General features: G+C 40.7%; 1 protein-coding gene across 8 annotated transcripts in view; it reads right to left on the reverse strand.

The window, feature by feature from the left end:
* The window catches only part of LOC105494777 (microtubule actin crosslinking factor 1), a 390,378-nt gene that overhangs the window by 228,031 nt on the left and 145,804 nt on the right, over positions 1-16,543 (reverse strand). For 6 of the 8 annotated variants that reach the window (XM_071095727.1, XM_071095735.1, XM_071095721.1 and 3 more), the window contains exons 3-6: positions 13,021-13,110; positions 11,176-11,271; positions 8,755-8,832; positions 5,414-5,506 (exon numbers count right to left, since the gene is read on the reverse strand). In XM_071095727.1, coding sequence (XP_070951828.1) covers positions 5,414-5,506; positions 8,755-8,832; positions 11,176-11,271; positions 13,021-13,110 — 357 coding nt within the window. The remainder of the gene's footprint in view (positions 1-5,413; positions 5,507-8,754; positions 8,833-11,175; positions 11,272-13,020; positions 13,111-16,543) is intronic. The other 2 variants (XM_071095748.1, XM_071095752.1) reach the window with 1 other exon arrangement.

Genomic DNA, 16,543 nt, shown 5'->3' on the forward strand with positions numbered 1-16,543 from the left:
TAGGCAAAAACCAAGCCCTCAGGACGGCAAAGAAAAGGAATTCATAGTTAAAACTGAGAAAATATTCTGGGAGTAGTGCTCCCACCTACAAGAAGACAAATAAATAGGCATTTGGCTGTGCTGAAATAACAGAGAAAAGCAGGTAGCCAATATGCATGCAGAAGACAGACTAGGCCAAAGCTGCTATTACCTTTCTGTAAAATTGGTAACAGGAAAAAGAACAGTGGACTCTGTCAAAAGCCCTGGAAATTATAAAGTCAATTAATAAATATAATAAGTTGTTACTGGTAACTGCTGCCCACTGTTGAGTTCATACTGTGTCCCATCATCCTAACCCATACCTCTCTCATTCTCTAAACCTCTGTCAAGTTATTTTATGGTATGTCTGTTCCCACTCTCCTAAATAATAAAGGTTCAACTAGATAGTCCATATATAGTTCAATTTTGTATCTTCTGTAGTAGACTTTTTTTTTTTTTTTTTTTGAGATGGAGTCTCGTGTAGCCCAGGCTGGAGTACAGTGGCACAATCTCGGCTCACTGCAGCCTGCACCTCCCGGGTTCAAGTGATTCTCATGTTTTGCAGCCTCCTGAGTAGGTGGGACTACAGGCGTGTGCCACCATACCTGGCTAATTTTTGTATTTTTAGTAGAGATGGGGTTTCACCATGTTGGCCAGGCTGATCTTGAACTCCTGACCTCAAGTGATCTGCCCACCTAGGCCTCCCGAAGTGCTGGGATTACAGGTGTGAGCCACTGCACTCAGCCGTGTATCTTCTGTAGACCCTACCTAAGACCTTGCTCATAACTGATTCCCAGTCAATGTTTGTGGAATTCAATTAAATAATACATTTTCCTGCAAACTAAAACCACAAAGAGATACAATTTCACACTCACTGTGATGGCTATAATCTAAAACAGACAATAAATACTGGTGAGGATGTGAAGACACAGGAAACCACATACATTGCTGGTAGGAATGTAAAATGATACACCATTTTGGAAGACAATTTGGCAGTTTCTTTAAAAGTTAAACATGCTTACTGTACAATCAAGAAATCCCATTCCTAGGTATATACATGTATACACAAGAGAAATGAAAACATAAACCCACATAGATTGGTATGGTATGAATACATATCAACTTTATAATAGTGAAAAAGTGAAAACCACTCAAATGTTTATCAACTGACTTAATATTTAAACAAAATACATGACATATCCATACAACAGAATATTCAGCAATAAAAAAGAATGAAGTACTGGTATGTGCCACAACATGGATGAACCAAAAAATATTATGCTAAGTGAAAAAAGCCAGATACAAAAGACCATCTATCATAGGATTCCATTTATATGAAATGTCCAGAATAGGTGAATCTACTAAGATAGAAAATAAGTTAGTAGCTGCCTGAGGCTGGTGATGAAAATGGGCAATAACTGTAAATGAACAAGAAGGATCTTATTTGGATGATGAAAATGTCCCCAAACTAGATTATGGTGATGGTTGTACAACTCATAAAAATCATTAAATTACACAAGGAAAATAAGTTGATTTGATGGTATATAAGTTACACCTCAGTAAAGTTGTTTTTAATGAGAGCATTTTCCTAAAATAAACAAACAATAGAAATTATAACCAAAAAGGTGTTTTAAAACATTTAGCTAACTACTGAGAAAAGGAAGATACAGAATGGAGGGAGCAGAGATGGAAGCTAGACTTCTCTGAACACAATTTGTATTTAACTTTTTAAAATTTCCCTTTGGAACAATGTAAATGATCTACATAATGTAAGGTAAAATTGAAAGGAAAAAAGCAACCCCCCAGAACTGAAAGCAAATAAAAACAAATGAACCTTAATTGTGTATTGAATTTGTGGCTTAACAACAACAGAAAGAAATTATTTCAAGTGACTTTAAAATATAGTAATTTGTGGCTGGGCCCAGTGGCTCATGCCTATAATTCCAGCACTTTAGGAGGCTGAGGCAGGAGGATGACTTGAGCCCAGGAATTCAAGATTAGCCTGGGCAATATAGTGAGACCCCCATCTACTTTTTCAAAATAATAAATAAAATAAAATATAATTATTTGCATGTCCTTAGAAAATATACACTAAGGACAAAAAGAACTGCAATGCAATAATAAAATTCTAAGTAATCATACTGCTAACAATAATATTCACATTGTTACTTGGATTCAAATATATTACAAGTAATACATATGACTTTACAGATCTCTGTGTGTGTAGGAAAAGAGTAGGTAACAACAGTACTGTTAAGATCAAGATTTTCAGTATAAGAAAAAAAAAGATAGAAATAATAAAGTCAAATAAGTTAAATAAAACCCTGCAATCCTAAATTTGAATTCGAAATATCAGCACAAATTCATGGGCTTTTTTTGTTTGTTTGTTTGGTTTCTTGTTATTGTTGTTGTTTAGAGATAATACAAGTATTGCCTAGCTCTGTTCATAGAAAAAGCCTAGAAATAATAGGCAACCGGCCGGGCATGGTGGCTCACGCCTGTAATCCAAGCACTTCGAGAAGCCAAGGCAGGTGGATCACCTGAGGTCAGGAGTTTGAGACCAGCCTGGCTAACATGGTGAAACCCCGTCTCTACCAATAATAAAAAAAATTAGCTGAGTGTGGTGGCACACGCCTGTAATCCCAGCTACTTGGGAGGCTGAGGCAGGAGAATCGCTTGAACCCGGAAGGTGGAGGTTTTGGTAAGCCAAGATGGCATCATTGCACTCCAGCCTGGGCAACAAGAGCAAAACTCTGCCTCAAAAAAAAAAAAAAAAGGAAAGAAAGAAAGAAATAATGGGCAACCTAGGAGCATTCAGACTGTGGTCAATAAATAAAGAACCAGTTCCTAGGAGAAATTGAGAATTTCAGGCCTGGGACAGAAAATATAAAAAAAGAGTCTGGAACACCTCATCACACAAGAAATAAAGGAAATTATCAAAGACCACTGTGGTCATGCCAAAGGACTCAGAGTCAACGTGAAAGCCTCTTTCCAGCCAAAGATGGAGCTATTTGATTTTATTAAGAAGAAGAGTAACTGTATTTGATTGGAACAACATTAAGTCTGTTTAAAAATCTGTGAGTCACAGTGATATTTAAAAAAATGATGGTGAACAAAGAAACTATTATTGGTCACCTTTGGAGAATCTTAGGGAACCAACTAATTATTCTGAAAACTAATAAATAGAAAGAAATAAAATTTTTAAATGCTTCAAAGAAATGTTTTTTCTGGCCGGGCGCCATGCCTGTAATTCCAGCACTTTGGGAGGCTGAGGCGGGTGGATCACCTGAGGTCGGGAGTTTAAGACTAGCCTGACCAACATGGAGAAACCCCGTCTCTACTAAAAATACAAAATTAGCCGGGTGTAGTGGCGCATGCCTGTAATCCCAGCTACTCGGAAGACTGAGGCAGGAGAATCGCTTGAACCCAGGAAGCGGAGGTTGCAGTGAATGGAGACTGTGCCATTGCACTCCAGCCTGGGCAACAAGAGCAAAACAAAATGTTTTTTTCTATTTAAATATTTGTTATGGCCTGGTGCAGTGGCTCACGCCTGTAATCCTAGCACTTTGGGAGACCGAGGCAGGTGGATCACCTGAGGTCAGGAGTTCGAGACCAGCCTGGCCAACATGGTGAAACTCCATCTCTACTAAAAATGCATAAATTAGCTGGGCGTGTTGGCAGGTGCCTGTAATCCCAGCTACTTGGGAGGCTGAGGCAGGAGAATCACTTGAACCTGGGCGGTGGAGGTTGCAGCGAGCCAAGAACACATCATTGTACTCCAGCCTGGGCAAGAAGAGTGAAACTCCGTCAAAAAAAAAAAAAGAAGAAGAAATTAATTTAGTTGTAGTAGTTGGGGTGAATAGAGACAGTGAATAAATTCTCCTTACCTCACATCTATGAGACTAACATTGGGCACTCACAGTGAGGGCAGGTTTGTGGCCAAAAAACAAACAAATTTCTCTAAAAGCTCCTCTGTTCAGAAGAGTTCCAGGCCGGGCGCGGTGGCTCAAGCCTGTAATCCCAGCACTTTGGGAGGCCGAGACGGGCGGATCACGAGGTCAGGAGATCGAGACCATCCTGGCTAACACGGTGAAACCCCGTCTCTACTAAAAAATACAAAAAACTAGCCAGGCGAGGTGGCGGGCGCCTGTAGTCCCAGCTACTCGGGAGTCTGAGGCAGGAGAATGGCCTAAACCCGGGAGGCGGAGCTTGCAGTGAGCTGAGATCCGGCCACTGCACCCCAGCCTGGGTGACAGAGCGAAATTCTGTCTCAAAAAAAAAAAAAAAAAAAAAAAGAAGAGTTCCAAAGGGATAACTGTAGTCCTCCATGAAAGCTCAACAAAGTTTCCCATTCTGCCAAGGCACACCTGCCAAGTTCATGTTCCTGGTTATCCCCATGCCCAAAGCTTGCCTGAGGATACTCTGTGGTTCCACAAAAATACATGTTACCACCACACAATCCTAGCCCTATCCATGCTGGTGACTGCCAGCATTGGTTCCAAACTAGAGCTTCAGGAAACAAGCTAAGCACTCAGCTTTTTCTCTCAGGAATTCAGGGACACCTGTTGTTCTATCTTTAACCAGCAGGTAGCGCCAACTCCCCAGCTAGGATGTCACCTTGGCCTCACCCCTGGAGTCAGACCCTGCCTTCTCTTCCCACTAGCTGAAGAAATGCTCCCTCTAATCCATCAGCCTCATGTGCAGCAACTGGGTATCAGAGAGCTATCTGAGAAATAGCTTTGTTTGGTTGACCTAAAAGGGATGTAAAAGAACAGCCTTTTTATAATAGGGCTGTACTTTTCCAAGAGTAATTCAGATCTAAAAAGGATTTGCCTTCTTAGGAAGAGGAAGGCCATGTGACCATGTGAACATTCAAGATGCTCTTGGGTGTGATGGCCGCTGCAAGGTTGTGCTTGCCAGCACATATACAAACCCAGATACTAAAGTATTATAATTAACAGGGCTTGTTTAAAGGTTATGAGATGAGGAAAAGTCTGCATTAGAGCAGGATTATGAACCTTCACTTCACCCTTCTAAAGCATCAACACCAACAGCTTTTCTCAACCCTCATATTCTGAGTCCTTCAAGAGCCTCATTTTGATTCAGCTGAGCAAAAACAGACCTCTAATAATCAGACTGCTGAGGACAGGGCCAAACCACAAATGGTTAAAAAAAAATCCCTCCATTTCATTAAGCAAATAATTAGGAAGTTCTGGGTTTACGATACAACAGCTTGTCTCCAGACCAATCTTAATTTTCCTTTCCAACTCCCATCCACCTTTGTTCACTGCCATATAGAGAGAAGGAAGGCTCAATGCTGTCTGTGCAAGGCAGTGCAACTTTCTAGGCCATGTCCAAATCAAGCAGCAGGAATCCCAAACTTCACATACCCTACCTGGAAATGCAAAATAATGGTCCAGATCAGACCTAGGGTCAACTTGGGGTTGCCATCTGTGATGTCATCATTGCGAATATTCACTAGTTTCACCTGAAAAAGAAACAAAAGCAAGACTCAGAGAGGACTTTTTGTTTTGATTAAATTTTTGCATCATTTCATTATTAATTTATAGTTAAACTGATTTCTTTCTTGGTGTATAGTTCTATGAGTTTTAACACATGTATAGATTCATGCAACAACCACCACAAAACACTTTCATCACCCCAAAAAGGTCCCTTGTGCTGGCCCCCTCCTTGTAGTTAAAGCCAACTCTCACCCCTAATTCCTGACAACCACTGATCTGATCCTGATCCCTTGTTTTGCTTTTTCCAGAGTGCGGCATGCAACATTTTGAAACAGACTTTTTATTTCTCTCAGCATAATGCCCTTGAGATCCCTATCCAAGTTGTTGCATGAATCAACAGTTTGCTCCTTTTGATCGCTGAGTAGTATTCCATTATAGAGATATGCTACTCTTTGTTCACCCATTCATCCATTGAAGGGTATGTGAACTATTTCTAGTTTTTGGCAATTATGAATATTCATGTGCAGGTTTTTGTGTGAGCATAGTAATTTCTTTAGGGTATATTCCTAGGAGTGGGATTGCTGGGTGATATATGATTAGCTTTATAAGAAGTCATCAGCGTGGCTATGCCATTTTGCATTCTCACCAGAAAAGCAACCTCACAAGCACAAGGTATTGTGGGTCACTTTTTTATTGCCATCAGGTCCAAGATTTCTCTTTCTTTTTTGCCTTTTTTTTTTTAAAGGTTCTGAGAGAGAAAGACAGAAAAGAGAGATGCCTCTCTTCTCTCACCAGTCTTTGGCCTGCTCTCACCTCCATTATCCCATCTTTGTCACAGATATCCATACTGCCATGCCTCCCGCAGCACCTGCTTTACTCCTAAAATCTCATCCCCGCAACACAATGTGCCCTGACACACCCTCTCCCCAGGCTGACTTACTGCCCCAGTGTGCTGGGAACTGAGGAATTTCCTGGGATGTGGAACTTTAAAACTGGGAGTGTCCTGGGCAAACCACCCTACTTCTACTTCACCTCTGTTAGCCTCCTCTATCACACCCTCAGAGTCCTGCGACACAGTCTCCTTCAGCTGTCCTCCCTTTATCTCTTCTATTGAACTGAAACTTGTGTGTCTCAAAAGGACCCTAGTGACCTTATCAAATGGAAGCCTCATTTCTCCCTTACAATGACATTCATCTGGGCAAGTTCTTTCCCTTTTCTGTATCTTGGTCTCCTCTTCTATAAGGTGGGAGTGGGGTGGAAGTGGGAAAACCTGTCCCCTCCCCAAGAATTCAGTTTTCCTAGTCACCAACAGTTGACAGTTGGTGGGTTACCAGTACCAGCCAAGTCCACATTCCTCAGTCCTACCTCTGTCAGCTTTCCCCTTTCATTGTGAAGTCTACAAACTTTGGCCAAACCACCTTCTAATCTCTGCTAACCTTTTTCTCAATGACCTCAGTACCTGGCACCTATTCTCTTTTCCTGCCTCATCATCTACCACCTTTCCTGGAAATTTAGCATTTATATTGATGTCCCAAATGTTACCCTATCTGCACAAATTGCCTGCCTTTTGAATTCTGATGACTTTTATTTTTCCCTACCTTGGCCATCTGCACAGCTACATCTTGGACTTTCCCATTACCAAGAACTGCCCTAGTAATCTCCCTGCCCTTCTTTGAATCCAATGTTCTTACTTGGCCATGTTTTCATTCTATCATAGTAACCAAAGTCACTTTTTGTCCTGATTTAGACTTCCAGCTAATCAATTCTTCTCATAAACTCTGCCCAGTAAGGCCCCCACCCTTTTCCTCTAGCTCCACACACAGGCATTTCAATGCTGCTTTCTCCCAGTACCCTAAACATTTCAGCAACCTCCACTTCTCCTACCACCTTTCATTTATCAATTTATTTCAGCAAATATTTATTAAGTGCCAATTGAGGACCATTCATTATGATAGATGAAGGTAAAATGTTAAGATCTTATTCCCCGTCCTCACAGAGCCTACAATGCATTGGAGCAAACAGAGAAACAACAAGAAAGTAAGAAATGTTATATCAGAAGTAAATTGTTATGAGAGCAAACAGAGAATTTTCTAAGTTAATGAGAATTACTGATAAGAGTGACAAAAATGAACTGACTCCAAAAATATGCATACCATTTAATGTCATGTTGACCCTGTTGTTGCTTGGCAACCCTAGATATCCCAAATATTTTCCATACAGCTCACTCTAAGCAGATGAACTCTTTGACTCCCTCATCCATCATCTTTCTACCACAAACCGTCTCTGTATCTTCACCCCTCCCTCTGTCATTCTCCTTGTCTCTCAGAAGAAGAAGAAGAGATGTTTTTCTTTTCTTTTTCAAAGATGGCCACACCAGTTGTGCTCTGCTTCTCATCCATCAATCCCTGGATTTGGTTCCCTCAGTTAGGAAGCAAAGGAGGAAGGGTGCTGTGTAGGAAGCAGCATGGATAGTGGAAGGTGCACTAAACTGCATGTCAGAAGGCCTGAGTTAAAGTCCCAGCTTTGCTCTGACTTGTGATTTGAGGCAGGTCATTTACCTGTCCGGGTCTCAGTCTCTTTATCTATAAGAAGAAACTGGACTAGTATAATGTTAAGGTATCTTCTCGGTGAAACGTTCTGTGACTACTAATACCCCTCCTCATGCTCATTTTCAATCTTACTCTCTTCATTGGCTCCTCTTCCTATGTCTAAAAATGGGTTGTTGTCTTCCTCATCTAGGGAAGGAAAAACTTATTTCTCCCTTCATATATCTAGGTCTACTATACTCTAAATATCTTTCTCCTGTATTAAACTGCTCACTTAAGTTATCAATGCTTAACAACTTAGACTTTTTCTCAGATCTGATGTGGCATTCAACAATCCACACCACCCCCTTATCTCATTTTCACCGTGATATACCAATTTGGTCCTCTCTCTTCCTGGATGCTACACCTCTTTTCCATCTCTTTTCTAGTTTATTTTTCATCTTCATTTTGACCCCCACCTAAAGTGGGTCCACAAAATTCCATCTTTATCATCATGTTCTTCTCTGTGAACATTCTTCCTCTCAAGGAGGTCACAAATTCTGTGTAAGGAGTACTGAATGATTTCTCTAACCAGAATACAATTGCTCGCTAGCAAGTTAAGACTCAGAACTGGGTCAATCAGATTTAGCATTTACTGAGAGCTTACAAGGGGCACTAAAAACATCTCTAAATAGGGCCCCAATGCCAACACAGCCTGGAAGAATGGGTAAGGCAAGTGATGGTCTTACCTGTCGCTGCTTTAGGAAGTCCAGGGCAATCTGCACATTCTGCAGCCTATGAAAACGCATCCTGCCCTTCTCCCGGGGCTGCAAACAAACAAACAAAAGGGATGTTAATTCTGGCTACACAATTTAACCATACAGACCCTTTCTCTTTTATTCCAAGGACTAAAGGACCACACAAGAATTCCTCACAGTAGAAGCCAGGCGTGGGAGCATTACATAAAGCAACCCCTAAGACCAGGCCCGTACGTGTTTCGACCAGGCTCTCTGAGGTCCCCAACATGCCTTGTGTACCACTACGCGTCTCACAAACACAGAATACTGTTTGACCACTAATGCTGAATCAATGCCACAGCTTCTGTTCAGGTTCATCTGCAGTCACATGTGGCAGAACTCGATTCTGGATGTGAGGTTAACGGGAACAGACTTTGGCTCTATGGCTCCTAAAATCACAGTTAAATGCTATCGTAGAGAAAGGGTGGAAAGTCCTAATTACATATTGCACAGTAGTAGATGGAGTCAGCCTTATTACAAACATGGCAAAAGGAGCTCAAGATAGCCAATTTTTGGCCAAGTGCAGTGGCTCACACCTATAATCCCAACACTTTGGGAGGCTGAGGCAAGAGGACTGCTTGAGCCCAGGAGTTCGAGACAAGCCTGGCCAACGTGGTGAAACCCCATCTCTTCATTGGCTCCTCAAAAATTAGCCAGGCATGGTGGCACATGCCTGTAATCCCAGCTACCTGGGAGGCTGAAGCACAAGAATCGCTTAAACCCAGGAGGTTGAAGTTGCAGTGAGCCAAGATCATGTACTGTACTCCAGCCTGGGAGATGGAGTGAGACTCTACCTCAAAAAAAAAAAAAAAAAAACCAGATAGCTGATTTTTAACCATAGGAAATGAGAAGTTACATATGCTCAAGAAACAAGTGAAAAAATCCAAAATGGGAGGCAAAAATTAGGAAGTAACCAGTTTCCCAGGAACATAGCTGTCACTGAAGGGCACCCTTTACCTCAGCATGAAATACCCAGAGCAAACAAAACTTTGATAGTGTAGGGCTGTCAACATAATTACTCCTGAGAAAGTTATGCCAGTCACTCAATCCCAGATGTCATACAACCCATTGGAGAGAAGCCCATCTCTATCCAGTGTCTCTGGTACCCTGTCCAAGGCTCAACTATTACCAGTCAGAAAGTGAATGCAGTCTCTTTGCCTACTAAGTATCGCAGAAAGGGATATCTACCCCTAGAACATTTTCTTCTGCTTACTTTCTAATGTTGCTTTTATTTTACTAAAATTTGGACTGAAATATCACTCTCACTATGTTATATCCACTTTTTTGTAAGTGTCAAATTGGCACTAATTAAAGGCTGATAAAATATAAGGTAGCTCTGCTGCGGGTGTCTACACAGAGAAAAACATTGCTCCAAATTAAAATGGGCAAAAAGTAGCCTAAACACGGAGAGAGAAAGATGGAAGCATCTTCTGGGCACTCTCCAACACTTCTAAGCAACACTTCTCCAACAGGAGAATCTGTACCCAGAGATGTCAAGGCCTCTCTGGGCACAGGATCACTTCTTCAGTCAAAGGTTTAAGAAAAATCTTTTTAGTAAGAACCTTTTCTCAGTCATTTCAGCTAAACTAATTGTGAATGTGGCTAGAAGATGATAGTGCCTATAAAATGGAAGATTCTAAGGCAATGAGAAGGGAGACAAAAGGTATTTTAAAAATGATTTTAAGAGGACAGAGAATGAGGATATTGCCTAATTCTTGTTTCTGGAAAAAGATTTTGGCCTATAATTTAGGGCCTGCAGGCAGAATGTACTCCTCTTATACCCTAATCTTTACTCATATGTACCCCTCACCAAAAATAAATACCCTAAGAACATGCAAGTTAAATCTCTGTCCTCTATAGCAACTAGATATTATTGAGCAAAGCCAGAGTATCTCCATGCAGTGAGTTTGCAAACAGGCTGTTTTGAAAACAAATGACAGGGTGTATGATGAGAACCCAGAGGCCAGAGAGGTGGAGAGTACCAGTTAGTCTGGACTGTGGAGCTGTGAGCAATTAATTGTCATGCTGTCAACTAAATTTTCCACAATTCTGCAATCTGGACTCAGAAAACACAGCAAGGCCACCAGAAACCTATGGATCTCCAGGTCAGAAGGGAACTTGACACCTCCAAAAACCATTATTCTTTTTGTGCCAACCCTTCTCAGCTAAGAAAAACAATTCCCAGTCCACAAGCATCTAACAGTGACAAAAGGCACAATTAGTTTTAACTACTTTCTTTGGGACCCAAATTCCCAGGTGAAATGAGAAGGTGGCAAATGGTAAAACTGAACTACTTGGAGACCTTGAGAACCTCAGACTCTCTGATGGCCCTGCAGTGCCAGCTGGGATGCTGGCATCCCCAGGAGGACCTACTACATCATCATCATCTTCCTCCTCCTGCTCCTCGTTGTTTGTATGGCGCCAGGAGGGCATGCTCACCAGACGGAGGGTCTTCAGCCCTGCTGGCTCCTTTGGCCACCAACCAAGGCAAAGACACAACAGAGGAACAAGAAATTCACAACAAAAAGATGGAAAGGAAATGAATGCAACATTTTAAAAAAAAGGAAAAACAAATATGAAAATACCCTCCCACCTCTGAAAAAGACATAAAACTAAATCAAAATCAGAGCAGATGGTTACACTGAACACTTCTTATGATGAAACACATCTTCAATTCTCCTTGGCCTCCTACCCTCTCTGCTTTCCTAAGTCAACTATGGGAAAAAACATGGTGAGAATAACTGTCAGAGAGATATCTGGATGGTTTTTTGGTGAAGAGATGATATCCTATCAGTATCTCCACAAACACCTAAAGGTTTTCAAAGGTTACGAAAAGAAATTAGATTGAAGTAGTTTCAACTTATTACATAAGCAATACAACCAAAAGAGATCACTTTTCAATAGCAAATCATTACAAATTCATTAAATGTACCAGACACATTGCCCAAAATATAACTTTGTGAGTGGTGAAGAATAAAGTCCAGCACAATGAAAGTAAAATTCTGATTACTTATTAGATTTATACATGTGAGCCAGAGAGCAAGAACTAGAAATTAAATGTGCCGGCTATGCTAATAAAAGCTTCTATCAATTTTAGGCCATTAAAAAATATATAATTAATTCTACTGCAAGGCAAAAAAAAAGATACAAAACCAAAACAAAGGGCCCAGGGGAAGCCAAGCCCCAGTCCTAGAAGGAGCTGAATATCACTTAAGCAGTAAAATCAAATGTGCCAAATTCTGTTACTTAAACACAACCAACAATGACTAAGAAAGGCAGGGAGTGGGCTGCTCTTCACAGACTACTTGAGCTATACATCTCTTCAGTTCTCTATTTCTCCACAGATATTTCCAGTATTCAACCCTGGACTTTTCTAAATGAAAATTATGTTGTCTATGGCATGAGAGAAAGAATATGAACCACATGGAATCACCTGCTCCCATTAGGCTCAAATATAGAAAACAGTAGGCCTACAAGTGGGTGATTTCCATCCCTGAAAGCAAGTAGAAGAACTATCATTTGGCAAGACAAGAAGCTCAGACAGGATTTGCCCTCAGATATGTAGGTGTTTCCCATAATCAATGTTAAAACATTTTGGGAAGAAGCAGGCATATTAATTATTCAAGGAGCCCAGATGTTCTATATCCAGGGCTACACTCAGACAACAACTTTGGCAGCTCTCCAAATCTGTGAGACTCAATGAATCACAGAAGGGAGAAAGTGAGATGATTTGGGGAAAAAATAACTTCAAACACCTGGGCTTTTAAATGTAAACTTCATGTCTTTAGCTAAATTTTATGAATACATAAAATTTTAAAAATTCATAATAGATTGGAAAATGAGAGGCGTCTCTACAGACTAGAGCTCTAGGAAGAAAAATACACCTAATTTAAAAAAACCTTTAAACATGAATCTACTGTTTCTGAAATATTAGTATCTAGAAAATAAAGAAAAAGTAATGCAAAAACATGCAGATATAAAAAGGAATATAACTAATTCCTCACTTCATCAAGAAATAAGAACATATAATACATCAATTTAAATTATATAATTTGTAAATTCTGAATTAGAAATAAAGTCCACTAACATTTCCTTCTACTTCTTCCTCCCACCTAATAGATGAAGCAGTGATGGCTGCTGCCCTTGCACTCAACGAGATGGACAAATATGTCATTTGTGGGGCCACAATTGTGAGGCCATTCATTAGGAGAAGCTCACCAGTTTGATGCCTGAGAGGACCTCCAACAGAGAGATCAGGTTATGGCCATCCCGCAGATCTTCATAAAGATCATTGATGTGCTTGCGGACCTGTGAATGAGAGTGAAACAGACAGATTTTTATTTGATATTGAATTATTATACTATCCACATAAAAATCTCTGGTTCTAGGTAAACACAAATTAAAGAATTTAAAAGTGGAAGAACAATTAAATAATAAAATTCAGAAAGCTTCAGATTGGAGTAAAATACACGTGAAATGATAATACTTTACCAGAAACGTGTGTGTTTTTTAAATTGATTCCAGATCTATTACACACTCTAACCAACATGCAACAATGTCCTAGAAAGTTTGGACAAGAAGATGGGGAGTCTTAATTATCCTGAGACACCTCAGGAATTACTATTAGCCAAAATGTAATAGCATGGCAAATGATGGGTAGATGAGTCCAGCCAGAGGCAGAAAAGCCCTCCAGAGTGCTGCAAAAGAAACTAAATGCTAGGTACCCAATGTTTCCTGGGGTGTACTTCTAATTTAACCCTACTCTTACCAAATATTTCTAATAGTGAATTTGAGAATAATTTTCTTTGTGGGAAATGTGAATTAACTTTAAAATTGAAACTATGGAAAAACAGATCTCACTTTGGGAGAAAGTATGGTTAATACCAAACACGGTACTAAATGTTTAATATGTTATCCATCTCTCACATCTCTAAGGTAAGTATTATTATCATTTCTATTTTACACGTGAGGAAATAAGGCACAAAGAGGTTAAGTAACTTGCCTGAGGTCACCAAGTGGAAAAACCGGCCTCAGTTTGGTCTGATTTTAGTCTTTGCCATTAACTACTATGCTTTATAATCAGCCATCATCTCATTTTATTTATTTAATCCAAACAACTACCTTGTGAAGTAAAAGAAACGAAGGAAGCTAAGGTTCTGAGATGTTATGGTCCCTTAGCTATAAGTTAAGTGGCAATCGGATTTCTGATTCAGTCCCAGTCTAGTGACAACTTCATTAAGTGATACTCATTGCCAGGTGCAGTGGCTTGTGCCTGCAATCCCAGTACGTTAGGAGGCCAAGGCAGAAGGATCCCTCGACCCTAGGAGTTTGAGACGAGCCTAGCAGTTCAAGATCAGCCTGGGCAACGTGGGGAGACCGCTTCTCTACAAAAAAAAAAAGGCCAGGCATGGTGGTTTACGCCTATGGTCCCAGCTACTCAGGAAGCTGAGGTGGGAGGATCACTTGAGCCCAGGAAATCAAGGCTGCAGTGAGCTATGATCACAGTTAGCTATACTCCAGCATAGGCAACAGAACAAGACCCTGTCTCAAAAAAAAAAAAAAAAAAAAAAAGTGAGTTCACAACACAGAATGGGAAGGCTTGCAGAAATTATAAGGAAGACTGATTTTTAATATATTAATTTTCCAGACAACATTAGAAAGGGCTACTTTCAGAAGTAGTAGAATTTCAGTTACTATAATTTTTTGAGTAGAGGCTGGGATTTGGAGATTTTTACATTTGAGTGGAAAACTAAAGTCCTTTCCAATTATAATATTCAAAGTAGCTCTGAAAGTAGAGGGGGAGGCCAGGTGCAGTGGCTCACACCTGTAATACCAGTGCTTTGGGAGGCTAGGGCAGGAGGACTGCTTGAACCCAGGAATTCAAGGCTCAAGGCTGCAGTGAGGTATCATCGCACCAGTGCACTCCAGCCTAAGTGACAAACCAAGACCCTTTTGTAATGAGGGGTTTCTTTTTTAACCCTGTCTCCAAAAAAAAAAAAAAAGGAAAAAAGGAAAAAGAAACAAAGTAGGATAAGAATGGAAATTGGACAAGATAAAGAATGGAAACATCTGCAAAGACTTCCTTGAAGAAATAGGACTTGGAGAATTAGCAAATGTTTTAGTAGAAAGAAGATGGAAAAACCACATAAGACTAGGCACAGAGATGGACATATGCAAAGTATGTGTGTTTATTTGTATGTGTGTAAAGAAATAAGAAGGTGACAGGTACATTATACAACTGGGGAAGATGGTTCATGATGAACTGGAACATAGTTTTAAAAATTGGAAGAATATATATATTTTTTGAGACGGAGTCTTGGTCTGTCACTAGGCTGGAGTGCAGTGGCACAATCTCGGCTCACTGCAACCTCTGCCTTCTGGGTTCAAGTGATTCTCCTGCCTCAACCTCCTGAGTAGCTGGGATTACAGGTGCGCACCACCACACCCAGCTAATTTTTGTATTTTTAGTACAGATGGGGTTTCACCATGTTGGCCTCAATCTCCTGACCTCGTGATCCGCCTGCCTCGGCCTCCCAAAGTGCTGGGATTACAGGCGTAAGCCACCGCGCCCGGCCCACACTTGTAAATTTAATCTGCAATATTAACATTTTCTCCATCACTAAGTCTAAACAATAAACAAAACAAGACATCTAACTCAGAGTTGTAGAATTTGCTGATTTCCATGATGTAAATATTCCCAATACAACCAATTTCAAGTTACTAATATAATATCACTAAATGCAATGTTGGGAAGAAATGTACAGTAGCACACCATTATGTATAGTATTTCCATCACAGAGACACAACAGACATAACCTCAAGAGCACAGACAATACTAACATGCAGCAAAATAATTATGAAATGAACAGCTTTGAGAATTTATTATGTTTATTTTAAATATAATTTATTTAATTGTATGTTTACATAGTTTAATTTTTAATAATAGCTGTGGCTGGGCACAGTGGCTCACACTTGTAATCCCAGCACTTTGGGAGGCTGAGGCGGGAGGATCACCTGAGGTCAGGAGTTCGAGACCAGCCTGGCCAACATGGTGAAACCCTGCCTCTACTAAAAATGCAAAAATTAGCCGGGCATGGTGGTATGTGCCTGTAATCCCAGCTACTCAGGAGGCTGAGACAGGAGAATCCCTTGAACCTCAGAGGCAGAGGTTGCAGTGAGCCAAGATCACGCCACTGCACTCCAGCTTGGGCAACAGAGCAAGACTCAGTCTCAAAAAAAAAAAGCTGTGTTTAGCAACCAGCTCACAAAATTGCTGAAAATTTAACATTTGGCTCTCATGAGTCCATAAGCTGGCTCTAGCACACCAGGGGCTCCAAGATTTCAAAACCCCTCCCTCTCACACCTATAATCTCAGCACTCTGGGAGGCAGAGGCAGGTGGATCACCTGAGGTCAGGAGTTCGAGACCAGTCTGGCCAACATGGTGAAACCCCGTCTCTACTAAAAATACAAAAAATTAGCCGGATGTGGTCATGGGCGCCTGTAATCCCAGCTACTCAGAAGGCTGAGGCAGGAGAATCGCTTGATTCTCCTGAGGCAGAGGTTGTAATGAGCCAAGATCACACCACTGTACTCCAGCCTGGGCAATAAGAGTGAAACTTTATCTCAAAAACAAAAACAAAAACCCCTCCCTCAAATAGATCCAAGGTTTCAAGCTTGCAGTGTGGAACAACAGTAGTGCACCATTAACAGAAATAGGTAGGTCATGAGGTTTGTTAAAAA

This window comes from Macaca nemestrina, chromosome 1 (genome assembly GCF_043159975.1).
Source record: "Macaca nemestrina isolate mMacNem1 chromosome 1, mMacNem.hap1, whole genome shotgun sequence".
Taxonomy (NCBI): Eukaryota; Metazoa; Chordata; class Mammalia; order Primates; family Cercopithecidae; genus Macaca; species Macaca nemestrina.